This window comes from Manis javanica, chromosome 18 (assembly GCF_040802235.1).
Source record: "Manis javanica isolate MJ-LG chromosome 18, MJ_LKY, whole genome shotgun sequence".
Taxonomy (NCBI): domain Eukaryota; kingdom Metazoa; phylum Chordata; class Mammalia; order Pholidota; family Manidae; genus Manis; species Manis javanica.
The window spans coordinates 18,502,442-18,526,910 of record NC_133173.1 but is presented as its reverse complement, the minus strand read 5'-3'; the positions used below and the strand labels follow the sequence as shown (position 1 = coordinate 18,526,910).

The 24,469-nt window shown below is 48.0% G+C and overlaps 1 protein-coding gene across 1 annotated transcript in view; it reads right to left on the bottom strand.

Moving 5' to 3' along the window:
* Positions 1–10,069: 10,069 nt before the first annotated feature.
* PCSK6 (proprotein convertase subtilisin/kexin type 6) overlaps positions 10,070–24,469 on the bottom strand; it is a 213,981-nt gene continuing 199,581 nt past the window's right edge. Inside the window, exons 19-21 of the mRNA XM_037000565.2 lie at positions 16,552–16,681; positions 12,770–12,882; positions 10,070–11,415 (exon numbers count right to left, since the gene is read on the bottom strand). Coding sequence (XP_036856460.1) covers positions 11,318–11,415; positions 12,770–12,882; positions 16,552–16,681 — 341 coding nt within the window. The 3' untranslated portion in view covers positions 10,070–11,317. The remainder of the gene's footprint in view (positions 11,416–12,769; positions 12,883–16,551; positions 16,682–24,469) is intronic.

Here is a 24,469-nt window from a genome sequence, read left to right as displayed (position 1 = left end):
AGTCAGATAATATCACTCAAATCTCTTTGATGGCTTTCTCAGTGCAAAAACCCAAATGCCTCCACAGCGCTAGCAACCTGGGCTTCACTTCCTTTCTGACGTCACTTCCTTCTCTCCATTTTGCTGGCTCTGCCCTCCACACACTGGCTTCCTTTCTGTTCCTTGATTGTCCAGGTCCACTCTTGCCACAGTGCACCCCATCTGACTGTCCCCTCTGCTTGAAATGTTCATTCCCTAGATAGGCACCTTGCTCTGTTCCACACCTACTTTCTGTTCCTTCTTTAATTTCATATTTCCTATAAAACCTTGATCACTTAATTTCAAATTGCAACTTCTTCCCACCACCCAACAATCTCCATTTCCCTCCCCTGCTTTCTAGTTCTTTCTATCACTTACCTGGTGTACTAGTTATTTTATTTCATCCATTTATTTCGTTTTTATTTCTGTTTATACTTAAATGTTTGCTCAGTTACTTAGTTTTGCCTCTCCCACCCTCCAGATGGAGTGGATATTCATCCGTGTTGTTCACTCTATTATTCCTTGAACATACCTATAAAACATACTGAAGAACAGGGCTTGAAATCTGGTGAGGAGTCAATATAATTTTTGACTGAGTAAACAAATATGTGCATGAACTCGCAAACAAATCTTCAGGGGTTCTGATTTGAGGATTGATGAGAAGAGGAAGGGAAATGGTTGGTACAGGTTCTGAAAGAAACGTTATTTGGAATTCTCAGATATCTATCCTAATATATGAGTTTTTGTTCAAGTAGTTTTAGTGGCAGAGCTGGGAGTTAGATTAAGGACACAAATCATCAAGATTTTTATTATGCATTCTGTAGAGTTCTTTTTAAGTGTATACAGTTCCATTGAAAATACATGCAGCATATACACTTCTATTTGATGCTTTACAAGAACACTTCAAGGTAGGGATAGCAAGTATCAGCATCCTTCCTTCATGAGAAGCTTAACTTGTTCAAGGTTACATCATAATTTAATTGTAAATGTGAAACCAGGCTCAGAGGTTTTGAGCAGTTCTTTCCCAGAAGCCCATGACATTAATAAGACCCCAAAATACCTATTCAGCTGAAGCTGAAGCAGAAGCTCTGGTGAGGCACACACTGCAGACTCACTTGTGGGTCATCCATATTAATGGAGAGAACAAGTGATTGATACAAAGCAAGAGGAATGTTGTTTGTCCTCCATTAATATTAATGGAAAAACGTGGGCTCCAACACCTTCAAGGAGGCTTGAGACCATCCTATCTGGGTTACGGGCAGGTGCATATTTCAGTCAGCATGTCTTTCTCTGTTACTCTGAGGAATTCCCATAAAATGTAATGCTATTTATTGAAACAGATTGGGGACATTTGGGTGATTAGGAGTCCAGCAACATGATTTTTCCAGAAGCTCTTGACTACAAAGTGAAGACAGCTGGTTTGGACACTTTCCGCTATGAAGGACTTGTTTGGACCTTAATTTTCACAGTGGATGAAATGAGATCATTTCATCTCTGCAGCCTTTCATATACTGTCATCCAATCTCTATTTTGTGTTTAGGAAGACTTTTATAAATTAAAAATAAAAAGTAAATGTCAACTTAAATGATACATAGAATATTTTGTTGACTTAACATGAGCATGCAAAATTAAATATGACCTAGTTCAATTGTTTGTTCTATTTTAATGTTTTATGTTCAGGTGGGACCTTCAGGGAGCCAGAAAATAAGAATTCACCTATCCTATTTGGAACTGCAGTCCACACACACCTTCAGTTACCAGTTCTGCTTATTCCACAGAACCATCTTCAGGTGCTACTGTTTTCTATGTATTTGGCATGTACCTCACTTCGTTTTAAGAATTTTTCAGATACCTCTTAATATGCAGTACCTCTCTATCATGCCTGCCCTGGCAGGGTCATATATTACATGACACTTCCACTTTATTCCTAATTGTAGCACCCATTCTTGTAACGCATGTCGAGTAAAGTGGGTGCCTTGATCACTCTCAATCACCTGCGTCCGGCCATAGGCTGCAAAGAGACGCTTCAGGCCCCTCTTGGTGGTTTGCTGATCTGCACGACATGTAGGAAAGCAACCAATAGTCCAGTAGCTGCGTCCACACAAGTCATGGCATTTTGATACCCTTCTGATGTTGGACAGAGGCCCTGTATAGTCTGTCTGCCACTTGACAAGGGGTATCGGCCCCTTCACTTTGTCCCGTATTGCTGCGGGACTCTGTGTAAGTCCCTCTTAGAGCACACAAGGAAGGCACTCCTTCGGAGCTCTGCTGACTTCTTCAAAGGTCAAAGGCAAGCCCCACGGACAGGCTACAGGCTACATTGTCTGCTAGATGAAATCTAGACGAAATGCTGTCAGATTCATGAATTGCTTAATAAAACCAATTAGATCTTTAAATTTACTCGATTGAATTTTGTTTTTCAATATCCATTAGAAGCTTTGTGGTCTTACCTTTTCACATTTACTTCTACAATCGCCTGGAATTGATTCTTTTTTTATCATACGCATACTGCAAAATGCAATCTAACCACGCCCAAGCAAGTGGCATCCAGACCAGTCAGGAACAGGACAGTGCCATGTTCCAGAGGCCCCCTTTTGTCCTCTTCCCGTCACACACTTGCCCCGGTAACATCTTGCACACATTGGTTTGGCCTAGTTTTATATTTATGCAAATGAATTGAACCTTATGTATCTCTGGCTTAACATTATGTTTAACTGTAGCTGTAGTTCATTTTTCTCATTGTTATATAAAATTTCATTGTGTGAATATCCCACAATTTATCCATCCTGCTGTTGAATAGCATTTTCTCTGTTGCGCGCCTTTCCGCTCTCTCCATCATGCTTTCTGATGAACAGAGGCTCTCACTTTTCATATAGTCTGATGTATTAACTTTTCCCTATGTGGTTAATATTTGTTTAAGTCCTCTTTAAGAAATCTTTGCCTACTCCCAAATCATGGATGTTTTCTTCTAAATGTTTTGTTTCACCATTCATGTTTAGATGTGCAATCTTCCTGGAGGACTTCTGTGTACAGTCAGAGGTAGGGATCAAGATATATTTTCCCCCATATGGATATTCAGTTGACCCCGTACCATTCATTCAAAAGGCCATCCTTTCTGCACTGCTCTGCACCGCCACCTTTTCAATAATCAAGTGTGCAAATATATGGAGTTCTGCCCCTGGACTATCTATTCTGTTCCATGGGCTGAGTTGGCTAGTCTTACATAATAAAATACTGACATTTATTGAAAATCTTGATATTTGCCTCAAGAAAGGGCTCCCTTTTCTTTTCAAGATTGTCTTGCCCTTTGTATTTTAATATAAATTTTAGCTACTCCTTGTATCTAAAAAGAACCCATGATTTGATTTATACTGTATTGCATCTGTAGGTGAACGTGGAGGGAATTTGTAGCTTTGTGGTAGGAAGCCAAGCCAAGAAAAGGGACAGTGTTTCTTCAAGGCTTTAAGAACGCAGAGAAATACCAGGGTGCTTGAGTTTAAAGCAATGTTACAATGTCCCCACCACCACCAGGACCCAGTGATCTAGAACAGCTTGTTAGTCATTGTAGGCCCATTAGTTTACAATAGAGTGTCCGGGTCCCCTTTATTGAGATAAATTAAAAAGTAACTAGCACAGTAGCTGACCCTATAGGACACTAACAGCTTCCACTGCAGCATGCCTGGGGGCTAACTGCCCTTTACCATGTAGTGAATGTGTGAAGGGCATGGCCCGCTGCGCTCGGGGCTCAGCCTTTGGGTAGGAATCCGCTGAGCCTGCCGACACTAAAAAACTGCTTCTCGCCAAACATCTCCGTGTCCCGACTCCCTGTTCGTGGTTCCCATGGTTTCTGTAACAGCTTTACAATACTGAGTATCCCAGCCCATGAATATGGAGTAACCTTACGTTGATTTGGATCTCCAATTTCTTTTAGTGTTTTACAGTTTTTGTGTAGAGGTCTTATACATCTTTTACTATATTTACTCTAGGTATTTGATAACTTTCGATGCTCTTGTAAATAGTACCCTTTGCTAAAAGAGACCCCATTTTCTCATAGTTAAGGGGGCTTTGTTTATTTTCCTCGGTTCTTGTCCCTGCAGCAACAAAGAATTGAAGGGCAGAGACACAATAGTGCAGCAGAGTATAAGTTTTATTTAAAGCTACTTAAGGAGAGAAAAAGTGCAGGCGACCTCAGGGAGGAGAGGCACCCCTAAAGGTTTAAGGTTTATTTAAAGAGACAAAGTGCATACTCAGAGAAAGGAGAGTGTGGGCGACCTCAGAAGGCTGCTGACAGATTGGGAAAAAGTTTTAAGGCAAAGGCAGAAAGGTTAGGCACTCAGAAAGTGCAGGTGACCTCAGAGAGAGGTGCACTGACAGAGCGAGAACTGGTTGACTCTGAGCCCCTTGTAGGGGCTTTACTGGCCTCATTCTCTCTCCACCCCACTCATATCTATTTTCCTGCCTAACATCCTCATTAGTTTCTGGTAGATTGTAATACAATTTATTTGCAGTTGAGGTATAACTGATACTGGCATTGTATCGCACCCTCTTGCCAAGTTCACTTAATTTTTTTTTCTGATGAACAGAGGCATCTCTCATATTTATTGATCAAATGGTTGTTAACAACAATAAAATTCAGTATAGGGGGGTCAATGCTCAATGTACAATCATTAATCCATCTCAAGTCTAATTCTCGTCAGTCTCCAATCTTCTGAAGCATAACGAACAAGTTCTTACATGGTGAACGAATTCTTACATAGTGCCAAGTTCACTTAATTTTAATAGTTTATGTGTAACCATTCTTTTCAGTTTTCTCCATACATAAGCATGCTATTTGGGAATAATGATAGTTTTATTTCTTCCATTCCAATTCTTATACTGGTTCTTTATTATTTGCGGTTGCACTGGCTGGAACCTTCTGGGTTGTGTGGCTAATGAACATCTTTTAGCAAGCATGACTTCATAGCCAAGGGGGGAAAAACCCTAATCAAGTGACCAAAGTTAATATCACCAATTATGGAACAAATCAAAATCATGTACCACTTAGAAGGCAACCAGAGCAGAGCCTCACTTCTGTGAGATTCCTGTCAAAGGTACATGGCCTGAATCACAGTATGAGGAATGCAGACAAACCCACAGTGAGGGACAGCCTATAAGTAACAGGCCCATAGTCTTTAAAGAGTCAAGTTCATAGAAATCAAGGGAAGACAGAGACATGACGGCTCAGTGCAAAGTGTGATCTAAAATGGGGATTTTCGGTAAGGGCGTTATTGGGACAATTGGAAAGCTTGAATCCAGTCAGAGGATTAGACGGTAGTGATATATCAATGTTCATTTCCTGATCCTGATGGTTATATAGAAGGTTGTTCTTGTTTTTAGGAAATACTCTTTAAAGTGTTTGGAGGGCGAAAGAGTATCATATCAGTAACGTACTCTCATATTCAGGAAAATATTTCTTTGTACTCGTGACTTCTGTAATTTGGCTTTGTGATTGTTTCAAAATAAGAAAGTTCAAACAATCCAAACCACTTAATTTCAGAGGGGACCACCAGGTGGAGCCCTTAGGCCAGAGAGCTGTTTTACTTGGCCCGCCCCCCCCTTCCTGGATTTAAAAAAAGCAGGGGGGACCCAGGAATTCCACTCCCAGGAATTTACCCTAAGAATGCAGGATCCCAGTTTCAAAAAGACATATGCACCCCTATGTTTATTGCAGCACTATTTACAATAGCCAAGAGATGGAAGCAACCTAAGTGTCCATCAGTATATGATGAATGGATAAAGAAGATGTGGTACATATACACAATGGAGTATTATTCAGCCATAAGAAGGAAACAAATCCTACCATTTGCAACAACATGGATGGAGCTGGAGGGTATTATGCTCAGTGAAATAAGCCAGGTGGAGAAAGAGAAGTATCAAATGATTTCACTCATATGTGCAGTATAAGAATAAAGAAAAACTGAAGGCACAAAACAGCAGCCAACTCACAGAACCCAAGAATGGACTAACAGTTGCCAAAGGGAAAAGGACTGGGGGTGGGTGGTGGGGTGGGAATGGAGGCAGAAGGGGAATAAGGGACATTAAGATTAGCACACATAATGTAGGGGGGACGCGGGAAAGGCAGTATAGCACAGAGAAGACAAGTAGTGACTCTATAGCATCTTAGTATGCTGACGGACAGTGACTATAATGAGGTATGTGATGGGAACTTGATAATGGGGGGAATCTAGTAACCACAATGTTGCTCATGTAATTGTATATTAATAATACCAAAAAACCAATTTTGTTTCCTTGTGTAGTCATGCCAAGCATTTATATATTAAAATATTTTATTACAATAACACCAAAAAAAATAAATAAATAAATAAAGCAGGGGGTATGTGGTGGGCTTTTTACTTTACTTTAAAAATGGAAAGTTATCCGGGTTTCCTTTGTCCAGCACACGAACAGGGACATAAACTATAGGCAGGTTTTTCATTTTTGGGTGTCTCTGTGAAGTCAAGAACAGTCTATCTTTTAAATTATTTTGGCTAGGGGTTTCAACCTCAGCACTGTTGACATTCTTGGGCTGGAGAATTCTTTGTTGAGAGGCTGTTCTATGCATTTCAGGATGTTTGGCAGCATCCCTGCTTTATCCACTAGATGTCAGTACATCCTTCCAACTGTCACAACCAAAAATGTCTCCAGATGGTGCCACATGTCCCCTGACAGACAAGAATCACCTGCAGGTCCCAAACCCTTTTTTTTAGCAATGAGATGTTCTCTGCTCTGGGCACTTTGGTTCCTACTTGCCCAGCAGGGAGCCTAGGATGCACCCGCTTATCGCTAGTGTGGCCAAAATGTAGTGTTGGGGGCAGGAAGCTTTGGGTGGTGGGAACTGAACCCCAAGACTGGAGGTGGGCACTCAGTGCTGCACCCCCTTAGGGGTGCTGTTCTGTGCATGGGCCAGTCACCAAGCCCAGGGTGTCAGGAAAGGTCTTAGACAACCAGAGGAAGGATAAGGTCCTGGGTTCAGGGAAGGAAAGCATCAGAGGAGGCTGGGAGAGGATGCGAACTCCTTTCTCAGGATGCGAGCTCCCAGCTGGCTGGTTGCAACCTTAGGGTGTGAAGAATGGTCTCTGTCTCCCTCACCCCTGCCTGTTGTTATTAAAACAACCTTCTTTGCAATTCACTTAACCACCTTCCCTTTCCATCCTCTGATCTAAATTCCTCCCCCTTGCCCGCTCCCTGGGGCCTCAGCACACCCCAAGCCTTCCAGCTCAGGGGCCTCTCCAGCCAAATCATCACTGATTCAGTTCAATGCACGACAGTCTCCCCAAATTCAAGGGCGCTCCGCTGCTGGCCACATTTGTTTTCTCAAAGCTCTGCCCACCCTCCCTCACATGAGAGGTGTGTCTTCTGTAAAAAGTGTAATTCTTGCCAGCCCTTTGAAGAGTTCCAAGGCATAAAGTGAGCAGTGGCCTGGGAGGGAGGGGGATGTGCACCCGGAGGCTACTGTGCAGTGCCAAAGAATATGGGGACAAGGTCAGAAAAATGTCACCCCTGGAAATGAAATTAGTTTCAAACAACTGTACCATGGCTGTGTTTGGCAGCTGCGGAAGTGACTCCTCCTCCTACAGAGAGCCAGCCTCCCTCCCTGGGGATGGGGACGGGGCACACCTGCCAGGATGTGGCCCAAGGCGAGTCACTTCACCTCTGTTAGCTCAGTCCGTGAACAACAGATGGAGAGGAGATGCTACGTAACTATCATGAGAAAACAAAACCCACAAACATGTCCCGCCCCACCCAGGCCACATAACCTAAGGTTGGGCCATTTGCAAGCAGGCATTTTGTGTGGCCAGTCCCTTTTAATGAGGTAGTGCTTACTCCTGAGGAGTTCATGAACAGCTTTCCAACTCCCCACCACACTCAGCCCCAGGACTGGCTGACGCAGCCCCTGTAAGGCGGGCACATGCACCCTGAGGCTGCCTGGTGGCTTCCTGGAGTTGGTGTCCTTCGCAACTGTGATATAATGAGTTATATCACATTATATATATATATATATATATATATATATATAATATACCAGGTATATTAGCCTTCATCCACAGTCTCTGAAAACACTGTAGTCTTAAAGTGAAACAGGTGTTTTGTCAGATTAATGAGAGACTTTTAGACCCCCACCCAAGGGCGGGGTCTGGAGGTGGATTCAGCCAATGGCCAATAATTTGGTCAGTCATGACTACGCAAAAGCCCTCACAAAACCTGTGAGAAGAGCTCACGCGCTCCCCGCTCTGCTCTGCCCGGGTGGATCCTGCCTCATGGCCGGAGAGAGCTTCTAAGCTTGGGGAACCAGATGCCTCCATGAGCCAGGCCCCAAACTACATGAGGACAGAAGCTCCTTTATATGGGACCTTGCCCTCTGTCTCTCTTTATCTAGCTCTTAACTTGTATCCTTTACAGTACCCTTTATTAAACTGATAAACGTAAGTGTTTTCCTGAGTTCTGTGAGCTGCTTTAGCGAAATAATCGAACTTAAGGGGGAGGCTATGGAAGCCTCCAATCTGTAGCCGGTAGGTCAGAAGCACAGGGATCTGCCTGGCGCTTGTGACCGGCGCTGGTGGGTAGAGGGCAGTCTTGTAGGATGGAGCCCTTGACCTGGGAATCTGGTGCTGTCTCTGGGCAGATAGCATCAGAATTGAGTTGAGTTCTCCAACATCGTGCTGGTGCTCGAAAATTGCTTGGTGTCAGTATGTGTGGGAAGAACCCTCCCACATATTTACACACATTGGAGTCAGGTCCGGGTACCTGAATTGAGCTGTACTACCATTACTGCTATGTGTAGTATTGTTACTGCTATAGATATACATAGGGAGGAAATACACCATTGCATTTGGTGTCAGAGATGTTACAGGGACTAAGAAGCTTGTTTCTGATTCCCTTCCAATATACCAAACATGTTGAAGAGTAAGCTCTCAGTGGCCAAGAGCTCTAGGGGCTAAAGTCTAGGGGCCCTGCTCGCAGGGACTTAGCAATTGCTGGTTTTAAGGCAATGTCACTCTCGAAGGGGAGGCTGATCCCTTATCAATATGCTGTGCAGTCCTGGCTGCTGTCTCCCAAACACGCTCGCTCCTTCACTGCCTCACTGACAACTCTGGTCAACTCACACTGGTGGTGGGCAGCCATCAGGTTGTGTGGCCAACCTCCACTTTCTGATAGCTGCATGTTGCTCCCCTCCTCTGGCCACATGGCCCCTGGAAAGCTCCCGGCAGCCATGTCCTGCTGCACAAGCCACAGCTGACGGGACTGGTGGATGCCAACACAAAGCAGAGTGACCAGGGCCAAGAAGCACATTCGTAAAGCCTGTCTGGGGGATTCATCTTGCAACAGTGTCACTTGGGAGATGGTGGTGGTCTTGTCATTTGTCCCATCAGCTAAAGAGATGGGAGAGCACTGCTGCAATGAACAAGCATCCAGGTGACACTTAATGCTGGTCCCAGGGTCCCCAAGCCCTAGCCCACCTGTATCTTAAACTCTGAATCAATCCCTGGACTCCCAAACAATGTCCCTCCCCCATGTTTGTTTTTTCCTGAGTTCTAGTTGGTGCATTTATTTTATTTGCAGCCAGAGTATTTCAAGCAAGTCCAAGTTTCTGACCTCACAGGGAGGCCATGGTAAAAATCTCATGTAGCACAGAACCCATGGGTACAGGGATTTCAGTCACAGTGCAAAAGATAAGCTGTGGCCTAGTTAAAGCACGCTGGGCAGGTACAGGTGAAGAGGCTTGCAGTCTTGGATTCCTCTTGACAGATAGGAGGCTTTATATACAGCTCCTCCACCCAGGTAGGCTTTGCGGCCTAAAGAGGTTCTGTTTGTCAAAGGATACCTTGCGGCCGGAACTTTGGGATTTCCCCCATGACTTCATTGCACTAACATTCACTAAAGCTCAGAGAAAACCTCCCATGTAATGGCATCAGACAGGTTCTGAAATCACAATGAAAGCCATTTCACACACTGGTCAGCACCCGTGTTTAATTGTTGTGCCTTAGAAAGAAATACAGGCTCTTTAGCCATGAGATGTTAACATTTTTATTAATTTAGGGTTAACAATGACTTTCCTTTGTGGATTTCTTTTTTGGAGGTGTGGGTTCAATAAACAACAGCTGGGTTCTGCCCAGCACGTGGGGACTAGGCAAATGCAGTGCTGTCAAAGAGGGGGGAGCAGGACAAAATGGAGAAGAACACGCTTGAAAAAATTTAAGGCAAATGTTACCCCCTATTAAAGGGAACTAACTGATCAAGCAGATCTGTGCATTTCAATGAAAATATATGAAATATTTGTCAAAATAATTAACATTGGTAAGAATTAGAACATGTAGCTTATAAAATGCCTACACAGGTTTGGCAGAAATAAATCCCACCATGTCCTTAGGCTCAGAGTACACAGACGCAGGCGCACCCACCCAGGACAAGCCCCTTGAAGAGCAGAGGCCGAGTGCAGTGTGAAAGCGGTTCCACGAAATGGGAAGTGACAGGTCATTAACAAGTCATGGCCTGGGCTGACATTTTGGTTCAAAGGAATTGCTTGACCATGGGGCATACTTCGGCTGGGCCTCGGGATGCCTCCTAAGGACACAGGCAGAACGTGGTGACAAGGGCTCAGCTTGCTGCAGAGGGAGGGAGGCCCTTCCCATCCGGGTTTGAAGTGGGCTTTCAAAGCGATCGCTGCCCTTTCAAAAGTAGCTGACAATGCAGAAGTAGATGCTCCATCCCCAGTGGGCCTAACTTTCATGCCCAAACACCTATTGTATTTACAGTCTGACTACACTGTCCCAGGGCTGCTCTGTGGCAGGGGGAAGAGCAGCTGCACTGCGCAGCCCTTCATCATGTGGGAGGCTGCCAGGGTTCTGTGGGCTGGTCCCACGGGTGAGGTTTACTGCGGGGAGAAGAGTCACATGTTACGCCAAGCATCTGCCTTTCTGCTTTGGTCTTGAAGATTCAGTAAACGTATGGTCCCAGAAGCGGCTCCAAAGCTGGAGACGTGGATTCCCAGGATTCACCTTGTTCCTATTTTGAGTTTACGAGAAGAACGTAGCCAGCGAGCAGACTTTGAGAGGCTTCACTGCTTTAGGAACACCTCCTTAAGGCCCACCACCCACCTGGTCTGGGTGCCCGGAGATGCCGTGGAGGCCCTGCTCCTGGGGAGGTAAAGCTGTCAGCTGCAGGCGCTGCCCCTAAAACAGGCTTTGGCCGGCAGTCCAGAGAAAGGCGGATGGACAGACGGACAGGAGGAGCCCTGCCCTCTGTGGGTGGTAGGGTGCCCCTACCCAGCTAGGAGACACGTGCGGCAGCAGAACTGAATGAAGAGCTTCCGTTCACAGAGCCGGTTGGACTTGACCATGTCACAGAAGGTCTCATCCGCTGGGGCCCCGGCGGGAAAGACAGAGGGGAGACACATCAGACTTTGGGTCTGCTAAGATTGTTCCAGTCCAACCATTTTGCTGGGCCCCAGGGGTGGGCTGGGCCAGGGATGCCCTCAGTCCCCAGGACATGTGGAGAGCCTGGTGTGGCACAGGTGGTACCCAGCATGCAGGGGCTGGCACTGAACATAGAGGAGAAGGGGGGACTCAAGAGACAGCCTGGAGGATGGAGCGGGCCTCGGTATTTGTGTGCCCATCTTCCCAGACAGCTGAGCTGGCAGGAAACTTAGGAGGGTACCTCTGGGGGAGGCAGAAGGGCAGGCCCGAAAGGGGCAGGAATACGGACAGCTGCCTTTGTCCAGGGGCACCCCAAACCAGATGGGCTAGGAGAAAGTTGTCTAGGTCAATGGAAATGCAGAGGGGTGGGAAGAGCAATGGACTCGGGCTCAACTGCTGGCTTTTGAGGATGCGTTGTCCCCGTGGGACCTGGGAGAGCCTCCTGTGACACCCTCCCTTTCTGGGCTGGATACATAACCTGAGGAGGTGACTTTGCAGAGACAGAGCTTCCTAGCCTGACAGCACACAATGCTGCAAACCAAAAAATAACTGAACACTAAGGCCAGGCAGCCACCTTCAGGTTCGCAGGGCACGTTTAGGACTTTCTACAGGCTTTGTGCTCTGCCAGGGCAGGGGCAGTGACAGCTCCGCACTCAGGGTCACCATGTAGCTGGTGGCTGTCCTCTCCTACATGCCAGTTTGAGGTGCCCAGCGTTGGGCCCAGGCTCCTGCCCTGCCACAGCACGTCTCCCCCAGAGCCCTCTGCCAACCCTTCCTGCTGCCCAGGATCCCCAAACTGGTCTTTGGTCTCCTGAGTTCATGTTTTCATGGCCTGTCCTGGTCTCCCAATCAGCCTACAGAACCAAAGCTCTCGTGAGGCCCAGATGGTCTTCCCTGCAGGACACATGGGCCTTGACTGTGGGCTCCCTGAAGCTGAGACCCTTCAGTCTTCCCAGCTTTGATCCCCAAAGTTGGGCCTCATCTAAGAGAAGTCACCACATCAAAGCCACCTGGGGCATGAGAGTGGGACTGGTACAAGAATAAAATAATTTTTAAGAGTCACTCAACAAACTCTCTAGCAGTAGCTGGGTCGGTGGCTGGGCTGCCTCTTTGGTCAATGTAGAAGGCATAAAGGGAGGGAAGACCTTGGAAGAAGCCCCCAAATGGCCCAGCACGCCTGTTCAGAGGAGCTGCATTCCTGCATTTTCTTCTTTCTCTTTTGACCAGAAGCCAGTGGGCAGGGCTTGTCCAAGGGCAGCCAGAGGGTAACCCGGGTGGCTCATCCCCATGGTGCTCACCGTTACTGCACGTGTGGTTGGTGATGCATGAAGTCCCCAGCTGCATGAAGCCCGGCTTACACCTGTTGCAATTTCTGCTGGAACCTTCACAGCTCAGGCACCTCTCGTCACACCTGTAGGAGAACAGAGGTTCCCGTTGCTGTTCGCCCACCTACACCCGGTCCGCAGCTGCAGCTGTGTTGGCCAAGAGGGCCCAAAACCCTGGCCCAGTGTCTGTATGCCGTTCCTCCTGACTGCACTGTTACCCCAGAAGGGCAAAGACGGTCTTGGTCAGTGGAGATAGCAGGAGTAAGCCTGGGGCACAGGAGCGGCCTGGATCTCTGAGAAACCCCGTGACTTACGTGGGTGCGCTCTGAGGCACTGTGTTGCACCCCCACACATGGCTCCCTGAGCAACGCCAACACCCGCACCCTTGGGCAGCTGCCCAGCTACAATAGCTACAGGCTTGGATTCAGGGCCAGGCTCCACTGAGGCATGTGAGAAACCCATTCCCAGGTGGCCTGGGGACACCACTGCCCACCAGGCTGAGCTGCCTTTGTGCTGATGCCCTCCTTCCCCCAGGACTCTTCCAATTCCTGCCCCGGAGATGGCACCCAGGGCTCTCTGATGTGGAGCACCATGACCTCACGGGAGGGCTGGCGCACAGCAGGCCACAGGCCACATCTGCAGTTTTACTGGAACACAGTCACTTGCTCATCTATGCATCAACTGTGGTGCTTGGCAGTGACAGAGTTGAGCAGCTCCAACAGACATCGTAAGGCCTGCAAAGCCCAGACAACTTGCCGTGGGGCCCTGTACAGAAGCAGCTTGCCTTCCTGCCCTGGGCCTCGAATCTGCACCCCTCCCACTCTGGGCCTGGTGTGGATCTGGGCCTGCACCTGCTGCCTTTCCCAAACCAGCTTCTGGTGCCTGGGCCTCCACAGAGCTAAAGTCTGCCACCTACTTTCCCCACTGCTGCCAACTATGGGCAGAAGGGCCTCAGAGGTGGAGCTCAGGTGTGTGGGCAGGGTATCCAGGCAGGAGCCTAGCTCAGCCAATGCCTGGGCCTGCCCTGTGTAGCAGCTCTTTGCTTAGGACAGATGCTTCCTGCCTGGTCAGTGACTAGATGCCCACCACAGGGCTCCTGCAGGCCTCTTCCAAGCGGCCCTCTGCTGGGATCCAGTCCCACCTGCCAGTGTGCTGGGTGCCACATGCCCTCAGCCTGGATGAGAGGTGGTCTTGTTATCCTGATGCAGCTGAGGACGCCCCCACACTGGAGTTCAGGTCAGTGGCTTTTACTTATCAATGTGTCAATTCCATAGACGAACCTGCATCCAGGGGCCTCCTCTGACCTCCTCCTCCCACAGTAAGAGCCTGACCCCAATCTTCATTCACCTGGAGGGGAGGCCGGGCCTGCCATGCAGCAACCTGTCCCCACACACTTTTGGGAAGTCCCTAGGGCCCAGCCATTGGCCCGTGGTGCCTCAGCACAGGGGATGACTTCCCCAAGACCCCTGGCTCCGGGCTTCTCTTACAGATGCCTATCAGTGAGACCGGAGCTAGGGCCGAGCTGAACTCTTTAACGGGAGGTCATTCTTCTGGGAGGCCCAGGGCCAGCGCTCCCAAGCCATGCTGAGGGTTGCTTCAGCTATGACAGTGAGGGGAGTGTGCTGCAGTTGAGAACCAGCTGCACACAACGAATCTTCTCCACACATAACCTCACCAAGCCCTGGGGTCTCCCTGCCCATCCCTGGGGGCTGCAGACGTGTCCTTTTCTTTTCTATGGCTGTATGACAGATGACTACAAACACACTGGCTTAAAACACTACCACTCAGTGTCTCCCAGCTCTGCAGGGAGAGGTCTGGGCAGGCTCAGACTGGTTCTCTGCTCAGGGTCCCACAAGGCCCCCGTCAAGGTCCTGGCTGGCCGGGGCTTAGGTCTGGAGGCCCTGCTCAGGCAAGACCCCAGCACAAAGCCAGCCCCCAACTGCCCTAAGGATCTGCTTCTCTGAAAGACCCTCCTGCCTCCTTTGTGCCAGAGCTGGTGTGCCCAGCAGGTGGTCCTCGTGGGTAGGGGCTTTCAAGAGGCCTCTGGTTATGCCACCTCCTATGGAACCTGCTTCACCCCCAAAACACGAGGGCAACTGTGCCCTGCCCAACTCAGGAAAGACGGTGTGCCCACTGCACGGCTCTCTCCCTGCTCCCCTGCAGGGTCCTCGCCCTCTGGCCTGCTGTCTCGAGGCTGTTCTGGGTGAGAGTCAGAGGGCAGATGTCTTGTCACACTTAAGTCTGGGCACGGAGTGCAGGAGGTGTGCCTGTGAGTCTCTGTCCCCAGTGGTACCCAGGAGAAGTGACCGATGCAGTGGGGGATGGTGGGGAGGGCTGGGGCGTGAGAGGTCGGTCTGCCCCTGAGGTGTTCTCTGTCCTCAAAGATGCCCTTGCTTGCTCTTCTAGGCCTTCCTACTAAGTCTTGAGGTCTTCCAGCACCATTGTTGAGGTACTTATGATGGACTATTCTCAGCTTTTCGTCTCTGCTTCCCAGGGCTTCTCACCTTCTGATTGCCAACCCAGCAGGCCCAAAAACCTCCACCTGGCTGCTTGATCGGTCAGAGCTGACCCGGGACCACCAGCCAGGACCCGTCAGAGCACCGCTCAGCATCTGGGGCTGGGTGGAAGCCAGGCTTTGTATAAGCTGCTGCTGCCTGAAAGGGGAGAGGCCCTGCGGAATCCAGGAGACCAAGGCCATTCTTCCCTCGGGGGGAATTCACTCCGAAGGGGTCTTCAGAGCCAGGGGACTCTAAAGATGGAAGCTGGCATTTCACCCGCTCAGTGCTTTGTGCAGGGTTTCCCTGGGGGTGTACCTCCAAGACCTGGGCTGTCACCCCGGCTCTGGACTCCTCTCTGGGACTGAAAGCCTCTCCTCCTGTGGAGGTGAGCACACGGGAAGTTCCTGTCCTCCCCTGCCAAGAAGGGGTTCTTGGGGGCCGCCTGCCTTCTGCCCGGGGATGCCATAGTTTCTGGATGCCCTGAGGGGTGGCTGGTTGCCACACTTGTGGGACTACCCAGCATCCTCTGGGATCTAACTATCCAACAAACAAAAGTGCTTGTCATCGTTTTATTTCACGTTCTCCCTGGGCTGCTGGACTCAGTGTGATTACTCCTGAACGAGTGACTGGTTAAAATGAAAACTTTACTTCACGCACCCCTGCTGAGGGCTGCATGTGGGACTCAGCTGGGTGCCGCTGGCAAGTTTCCTATTCCAAAGCAGCTCACTAGAAGGGGCTGACCCCTGCACAGGTACGTAACCCCCTCCAGACCCTCTTTGTGGGTCTCAAAAGCACAAGGACTTGGGAGGTCTCTCATGGGCCTACTGTAGGATTTTGTTTTTTAAGAGAATGGGTTATAACCCAGAGCAGTTCTCAAACCCAGCCTGGGAGGACAACCCCCCTGTGGGCCCGTAGCTGGGAGCTGGAAAATGGGGCAGGCAGTCCCCAGGGTGTGCAGTCCTTTCTGGTGGTCACAAGGGTTCCAGCTACACAGTGCCGGTAGGTACCCAACAAATCCTTTTAAATGAACAAAGGAATGAAAGCACCAACTTGTGGCCTTGGCAGTCACTAGCTACGGGGGTCCCCTTCTCTGTATTTGGGCTCCTGTAACCCCTGTGCACCCATGCACCCCTCATCCATCCTCCAGGGAGGGGCTGCTAGACTTGGCACCCCCTGCTGCTCCTTTGCTGGCATCGGTGGCCAGGATTCTGGCTGTCTTGGCCTGAGCCGGGAAGTCCATCAGAAAGGACTGCATACCTTCGGCACACTTTGTGGGGCAAGCCCGGCATCTCCTCTGGGTAGAAGCCCTCGCCACAGGCTGGTACGCATTTCCATTCTTGGAAGTGGAAGTTTTTCGCACAGTGAATACATTCTTCTCTGCTGGGCCCTGAGGGGTGCAGGAAAGAAGCAGGTATCAGGGACTGCCCACCCTTCACCATGTCCTGGGCCTGATGCAGCATGCTGTGAGATCCTGGGTGCTATTCAGATACCCCAGTCCACTACCGCAATTGGGGCTCAAGGTGCCCACTGCCATCTACACTGGGCCATCCTCACCCACCCTGGAGATGGGGGCATCATACCCCCATTTCACAGATGAGGACACAGAAGCATGAGCCCAGCACAGTGCACCTCCCTACTGTCTGGGCCATGTCCAGTGGCCCTGATTCTAAATGTTTCCTTGCCAACAGGCCTCTAACCCATTCCTGGCACAGCCAGCCATGTGTGGCTCTGAGCCCTTGAAATGTGGCTGGATCATATTGGCTCGTGCTACAAGTATAAACACATACATGTTGGATTTCAAAGACTTAGCATAAAAAAAAGAAGGTGAAGGAGCTCCTTTATTTTTTTATGTTGACTACACATTGAAATGATAGTATTTTAGATATACTAGGTTAAATGAGATTTGTCATTATAATTATTTTTACCTGCTTCTCCAGGAAATTAAAAATTACATCAGTGGCTTGCCCTTGTGGCTTCCATCCTGTTTCTTCTGAACAGAGCACCATGGGAGATGACGTGAAGAAAGAGCAGGAGATTTGGGGGGAATGGTGTTGCCAGGTAATTGGTGTAGACAATCAGGACATTTTGAAAAACAGAGGAAAAATGACTAAGGGATTATGGGAGGGGGGATGGCGACCACGGAGACAAAGGCTCTGAGTGAAGGACTGAGGGTCATGAAGGACCGAGGGTCACGAAGGAGAGAACCCATGGCTCAGCCCAGAGGACGCATGAGCCTGGCAAACAGGGGTCTCGAATGAAGACACCGTGTCTGTCTGTCTCTCCATCTATGTGTTCATTCATCCCAACAAGTGCTGGGGTCTGTTCTGGGTCAGATGGTCCCAAGAAACGTCTGATGGACGTTGGAGAGAGGCAGGGAGATGGCAGCTGGCTGATGGCTTGGAGGGGATACAATGGTCTCGGATGCTTATGGTGATCGTAGTCCTTCCTGAAACTTCTTCTTCCCCACTTCAGTTTCACTGTGGTCTTAGACTGAGACCGGATTGTTAAGGCAGTGATATTAAGCCCTATTCTTGGAGTGGGAATAAGGAGTAACTTCTAGATTGAGGTGGGTCCTCCTGGCTGGGTTGGGGAGAGGACCCCTTGCAGACAGGGGTCTACAGGGAGGTTCCACCAGCCACAGGCTCCGTGCTCTGACAGCTGGGCTTCATCTCAGAACCACAGCCCCAAACCTGCACTGGACTTCTGAGTTCACCCAGGACTGAGAACAGGAGACAGAAATGGGTGCCCTTGGGCCCACAGGGCCTCAGTAAGGGACAGCTGCCTACTCGCTCAGCAACTCCACATGGGGTGTCCTCTGTCTCTAGCAGTAATACCCCACAGACCTATATGGATTCTATCTGGTTTGTGTCCTTCTAGACAGAAAACTGCTCCTAAACATTGCCCCCGCTCCACATCGCCATCTACTCCAGCGATCAGCTGGCACTGGCTGGGTCTCGGGAGCCCCGTGCGGCGCCTGTGGCCGTCTCCCACCTCGAACCTTGCCTGCTGAGCGCGGGAACCCACGTGGTCCTGCCCTGGTCACCAGGGTCCCTGATGCCTGAAGAGTTGCTGTGATGGGAAAGAACACTCACTCTTGTGTTTGTTTTAATGTTCAATGTACTAACCTTTGAAGCTGATGAAACACATTCAGCAGGGAAAGGTGCAAACGTTCTGGATACGAACGGGGTGATGGTGGCACAGCAGTGTGAGTGTGCTTAATGCCACTGACGTGTGAAAGACGGTTAAGATGGTAAACTTTATGTTATGGGTATTTTACCACAATAAGAAAAGCTGATTCAACTCATATTTTCAGGACAAGATATTCTCCTAATTACTAAAGGTTATGAACTTTATAACTCCAAGTCTCTTGAGGATTCCACAAAATCACAAGGCTTTAAAGGCTTCAGACACTTAGAAAGCACCCACAGATCCTAACAATAACAGCAAAATGGGTTAGGCTTATACAGGACCTGATACACCACTTGTGAGGCTCAGTACAAAGTGAAAATGAGGGGCCCTTGTTCTGAAAGCAGGAAAGATGTGTTGTTAATGGTAGTGAGATAGGAAAAAACGCTTTCCTTTCTTCTGCAACCTGTTTATCCTGGCCTGCTCTGGTGTTTCTTTATCTGCTATTTCCTGTCCTGTTCTCTCCAGCAAGGGCATGAGGGAGGGCCACCACCCGTGGTTGAGGGATGACCCTCATGGGTGGCTGGGATGCCACCCTTCAACTCGGTATGCATGTGCCTCTCTGGATGTCAGCTGCTGACCCATGTGCCCTGCCCCAGCCAGCGGTAGGCACAGGTCCCCTGCACCAACCTACAGCAGACAGGCACCCCAAGGGATCACATCCTACAATTAAGGATGCTCGGTACCTGGACTTATTCCCTGCAAGTTGTCCACCAAATGCCCTGGCACACTGCCAGGTTGGGGTAGGGACGGCCACCATGTCCACCCTGTGCCTGACCCCAGCCCTCCCCCTGCCTGTGCCCAGATTCCAGCACAGGGGGCAGCAGCAGTGGTCACTGAGGCGGGGGGCAGGGAGGGAAGGCCAGGTAGGCCTGGGCTCTAGGGGACAGGCAGCTGGCAGGCAAGAAGAGCTGCTTCCAGCACAGACCCACATCTGACATGGAGCAGGAAGCTTCCAGGTGGCTCAGGTCGGAGCAGAGGGGTCCTCCCCCCACAGCTGCGAGGAGATGGACACAAACACACCCTAGGAGCTTAGAAGGAACCCAGGCAGACAGGCATGGAGGGAAGGAGACCACCAGACAGCCTTAGACCTGCACACTTGTAAATTACATGCCTGAGGAGACTGAGAAGTCATGGGTTGAGATGAGAGAACACATACATGACTTCTATTTGCCAAGAGGCAGTCCAGATACATCGAAAGTAAATTAAGCTATTGAAATCAAAAGCGTTATAAAGGTACACTCCTGGATTTTATGGATCCAAGTGACTGTGAAACTTAAGCGACATCAGGGATGCTTCTTGATCTACTTGGGCTAAACAGTGAGTCAAAGAAACAAAGACAAGAGGGCCGAATGCTAGGACAGGCTGGGGGGCTACCAGCAGCTGAGAATGCTTCCCAAGGGAGAACCCCAGCATCTTCAGGGTGGTCCCAGGAGGGTGTCCCAGGAAGGCTCGCCTCCCAGTCTCTCGGGGAGCTGGCTTTAGCCTCTGCACTGCTTTCTCTGTCGTGCCCACTTCTGGAAAACACAGCTGATGCCCACATGGGGCTCATGTGTCCACATCAGGAAGGCTGTGCTCAGCCTGCTGCATTTTCTAGGACCCATGTTATGGCAACTGTGACTCAGCAGAGACTAACTCTTAGCAAAAATTCATTCTAGGGGGGCAGAGCCAAGATGGCGGCGTGACTAGAGCAGCGGAAATCTCCTCCCAAAAGCACATATATCTATGAAAATATAACAAAGACAACTCTTCCTAGAATAAAGACCAGAGGACACAAGAAAACATCCAGACCACATCCACACCTGTGAAAACCCAGCGCCTCGCAAAGGGGATAAGATACAAGCCCCAACCCGGCGGGACCCGAGCGCCCCTCCCCCCAGCTCCTGGCAGGAGGAGAGAGGTCTGAGCTGGAGGGAGAGGGAGCCCAGGACTGCTGAACACCCAGCCCCAGCCATTCGCACCAGAGCACAGACACAGTGCAAGCGCGGGGCCCTAGATACAAGGGAAAAAGGGCAGCAAGAACGGTGAGCGGGTACCGGAGGCCAGTGCCGGAGGACAAAAGAAAACTGAGCAGCCATCTTTTTTTTGTTCTTGTTGTTTTGTTGTGGTGAGTGCTTTTTGGAAGTCTTAAAGGGACAGGGACCCCAATACTAGGGAAACAGGGCAGCAAGACTGGCGAGCGGGTATCAGAGGCCGGCGCCGGAGAACAAAAGAAAAGCGAGCGGCCACCTTTTTGTGTGTGTGTGTGTGTGTCTGTGTGTGTGGTCATTGTTTTGTTTTGGCAGGTGCTTTACGGAAGTCTTAAAGGGGCAGGGCAGGACACTTAGTCCAGAGGTACGGAATTCGGGGATCTCTGGGCACTCTAATCCCCTGGGCTGCAGGGAGCATGGAGGCCCCTCACGGAGATAAGTGGCCTCCCAGCCACTCCCCCTCCAACGGGGCTCCACCACTTTGGAGCAGCAGCCCCAGCCAGGCCATGCCCACAGCAACAGCGGAGATAATCTCCATAGCAGCTGGGCAGGAAGCAGAAGCCCTGTCTGCGTGCAGCTGCCCAGCACAAGCCACTAGAGGTCGGTGTTATCCCAGGAGAGGAAGGCCACAAACCAACAAGAAGTGAAGTTCTTCTAGCCGTCACTCGTCCCAGCTCTGCAAACTATTCCTATCACCATGAAAAGACAAAATTACAGGCAAACCAAGATCACAGAGACACCAAAGAAGGAGACAGACCTAACCAGTCTTCCTGACAAAGAATTCAAAATAAAAATCATAAAAATGCTGACAGAGATGCAGAGAAATATGCAAGAGAAATAGGATGAAGTCCGGAGGGAGATCACAGATGCCAGAAAGGAGATTACAGAAATGAAACAAACTCTGGAAAGATTTATAAGCAGAATGGATAAGATGCAAGAGGCCATTGATGGAATTGAAACCAGAGAACAGGAAAACATAGAAGCTGACATAGAGAGAGATAAAAGGATCTCCAGGCATGAAACAATATTAAGAGAACTGTGTGACCGATCCAAAAGGAACAATATCCAAATTATAGGGGTACCAGAAGAAGAGAGAGGAAAAGGGACGGAAAGTATCTTGGAAGAAATAATTGCTGAAAACTACCACAACCTGGGGGAGGAAAGAATGGAACAGACCACGGAAATACACATAACCCCCAACAGAAAGGACCCAAGGAGGACAACACCAAGACACATAATAATTAAAATGGCAAAGATCACGGACAAGGAAAGAGTTTTAAAGGCAGCTAGAGAGAAAAAGGTGACCTATAAAGGAAAACCCATCAGGCTAACATCAGACTTCTCGACAGAGAATCTACAGGCCAGAAGAGAATGGCATGATATACTTAATGCAATGAAACAGAAGGGACTTGAACCAAGGATACTGTATCCAGCACAATTATCATTTAATATGATGGTGGGATTAAACAATTCCCAGACAAGCAACAGCTGAGGGAATTTGATTCCCACAAAACACCTCTACAGGGCATCTTACAGGGACTGCTCTAGATGGGAGCACTCCTAAAAAGAGCACAGAACAAAACACACAACATATGAAGAATGGAGGAGGAGGAATAAGAAGGGAGAGAAGAAAAGAATCTCCAGACAGTGTATAAAACAGCACAATAAGCGAGCTAAGTTAGGCGGTAAGATACTAAAGAGGCTAACCTTGAACCTTTGGTAATCACGAATTTAAAGCCTGCAATGGCAATAAGAACATATCTTTCAATAGTCACCCTAAATGTAAATGGACTGAATGCACAAATCAAAAGATACAGAGTAATAGAATGGATAAAAAAGCAAGACCCATCTACATACTGCTTACAAGAGACTCACCTCAAACCCAAAGACAGGAACAGACTAAAAGTCAAGGAATGGAAAAGCATATTTCAGGCAAACAACAGTGAGAAGAAAGCAGGGGTTGCAGTACTAATATCAGACAAAATAGACTTCAAAACAAAGAAAGTAACAAGAGATAAAGAAGGATACTACATAATGATAAAGGGCTCAGTCCAACAAGAGGATATGACCATTCTAAATATATATGCACCCAACACAGGAGCACCAGCATATGTGAAACAAATACTAACAGAACTAAAGGGGGAAACAGACTGCAATGCATTCATTTTAGGAGACTTCAACACACCACTCACCCCAAAGGATAGATCCACCGGGCAGAAAATAAGTAAGGACACGGAAGCACTGAACAATACAGTAGAGCAGATGGACCTAATAAACATCTATAGAACTCTACATCCAAAAGCAACAGGATATACATTCTTCTCAAGTGCACATGGAACATTCTTCAGAATAGACCACATAATAGCCCACAAAAAGAGACTCAGCAAAATCCAAAATATTGAAATTCTACCAACCAATTTTTCAGACCACAAAGGTATAAAAGTAGAAATAAATTCTACAAAGAAAAAAAAACGGCTCACAAACACATGGAGGCTTAACAACATGCTACTAAATAATCAATGGATCAATGAACAAATCAAAATAGAGATCAAGGAATATATAGAAACAAATGACAGCAACAACACTAAGCCCCAACTTCTGTGGGACGCAGTGAAAGCAGTCTTAAGAGGAAAGTATATAGCAATCCAGGCACACTTGAAGAAGGAAGAACAATCCCAAATGAATAGTTTAACATCACAATTATCAAAATTGGAAAAAGAAGAACAAATGAGACCTAACGTCAGCAGAAGGAGGGACATAATAAAGATCAGAGAATAAACAAACAAAATTGAGAAGAATGAAACAATAGCAAAAATCAATGAAACCAAGAGCTGGTTCCTTGAGAAAATAAACAAAATAGATATGCCTCTAGCCAAACTTATTAAGAGAAAAAGAGAATCAACACAAATCAACAGAATCAGAAATGAGAACGGAAAAATCATGACAGACTCCACAGAAATACAAAGAATTATTACAGACTACTATGAAAACCTATATGCCAACAACCTGGAAAACCTAGAAGAAATGGACAACTTCCTAGAAAAATACAACCTTCCAAGGCTGACCAAGGAAGAAACACAAAAGTTAAACAAACCAATTACGAGCAACGAAATTGAAACCATAATCAAAAAACTACCCAAGAACAAAAACTGCAGGCCGGACGGATTTACCTTGGAATTTTATCAGACACACAGAGAAGACATAATATCCATTCTCCTTAAAGTGTTCCAAAAAATAGAAGAGAAGGGAATACTCCCAAACTCATTCTATGAAGCCAACATCACCCTAATACCAAAACCAGGCAAAGACCCCACCAAAAAAGAAAATTACAGACCAATATCCCTGATGAACGTAGATGCAAAAATACTTAATAAAATATTAGCAAATCGAATTCAAAAGTATATCAAAAGGATCATACACCATGAGCAAGTGGGATTCATCCCAGGGATGCAAGGATGGTACAACATTTGAAAATCCATCAACATCATCCACCACATCAACAAAAAGAAAGACAAAAACCACATGATCATCTCCATAGATGCTGAAAAAGCATTTGACAAAATTCAACATCCATTCATGATAAAAACTCTCAGCAAAATGGGAATAGAGGGCAAGTACTTCAACATAATAAAGGCCATATATCATAAACCCACAGCCAACATTATACTGAACAGTGAGAAGCTGAAAGCTTTTCCTCTGAGATCGGGAACTAGACAGGGATGCCCACTCTCCCCACTGCTATTTAACATAGTACTGGAGGTCCTAGCCACGGCAATCAGACAAAACAAAGAAATACAAGGAATCCAGATTGGTAAAGAAGAAGTTAAACTGTCACTATTTGCAGATGATATGATACTGTACATAAAAAACCCTAAAGACTCCACCCCAAAACTACTAGAACTGATATCGGAATACAGCAAAGTTGCAGGATACAAAATTAACACACAGAAATCTATAGCTTTCCTATACACTAACAATGAACCAATAGAAAGAGAAATCAGGAAAACAATTCCATTCAC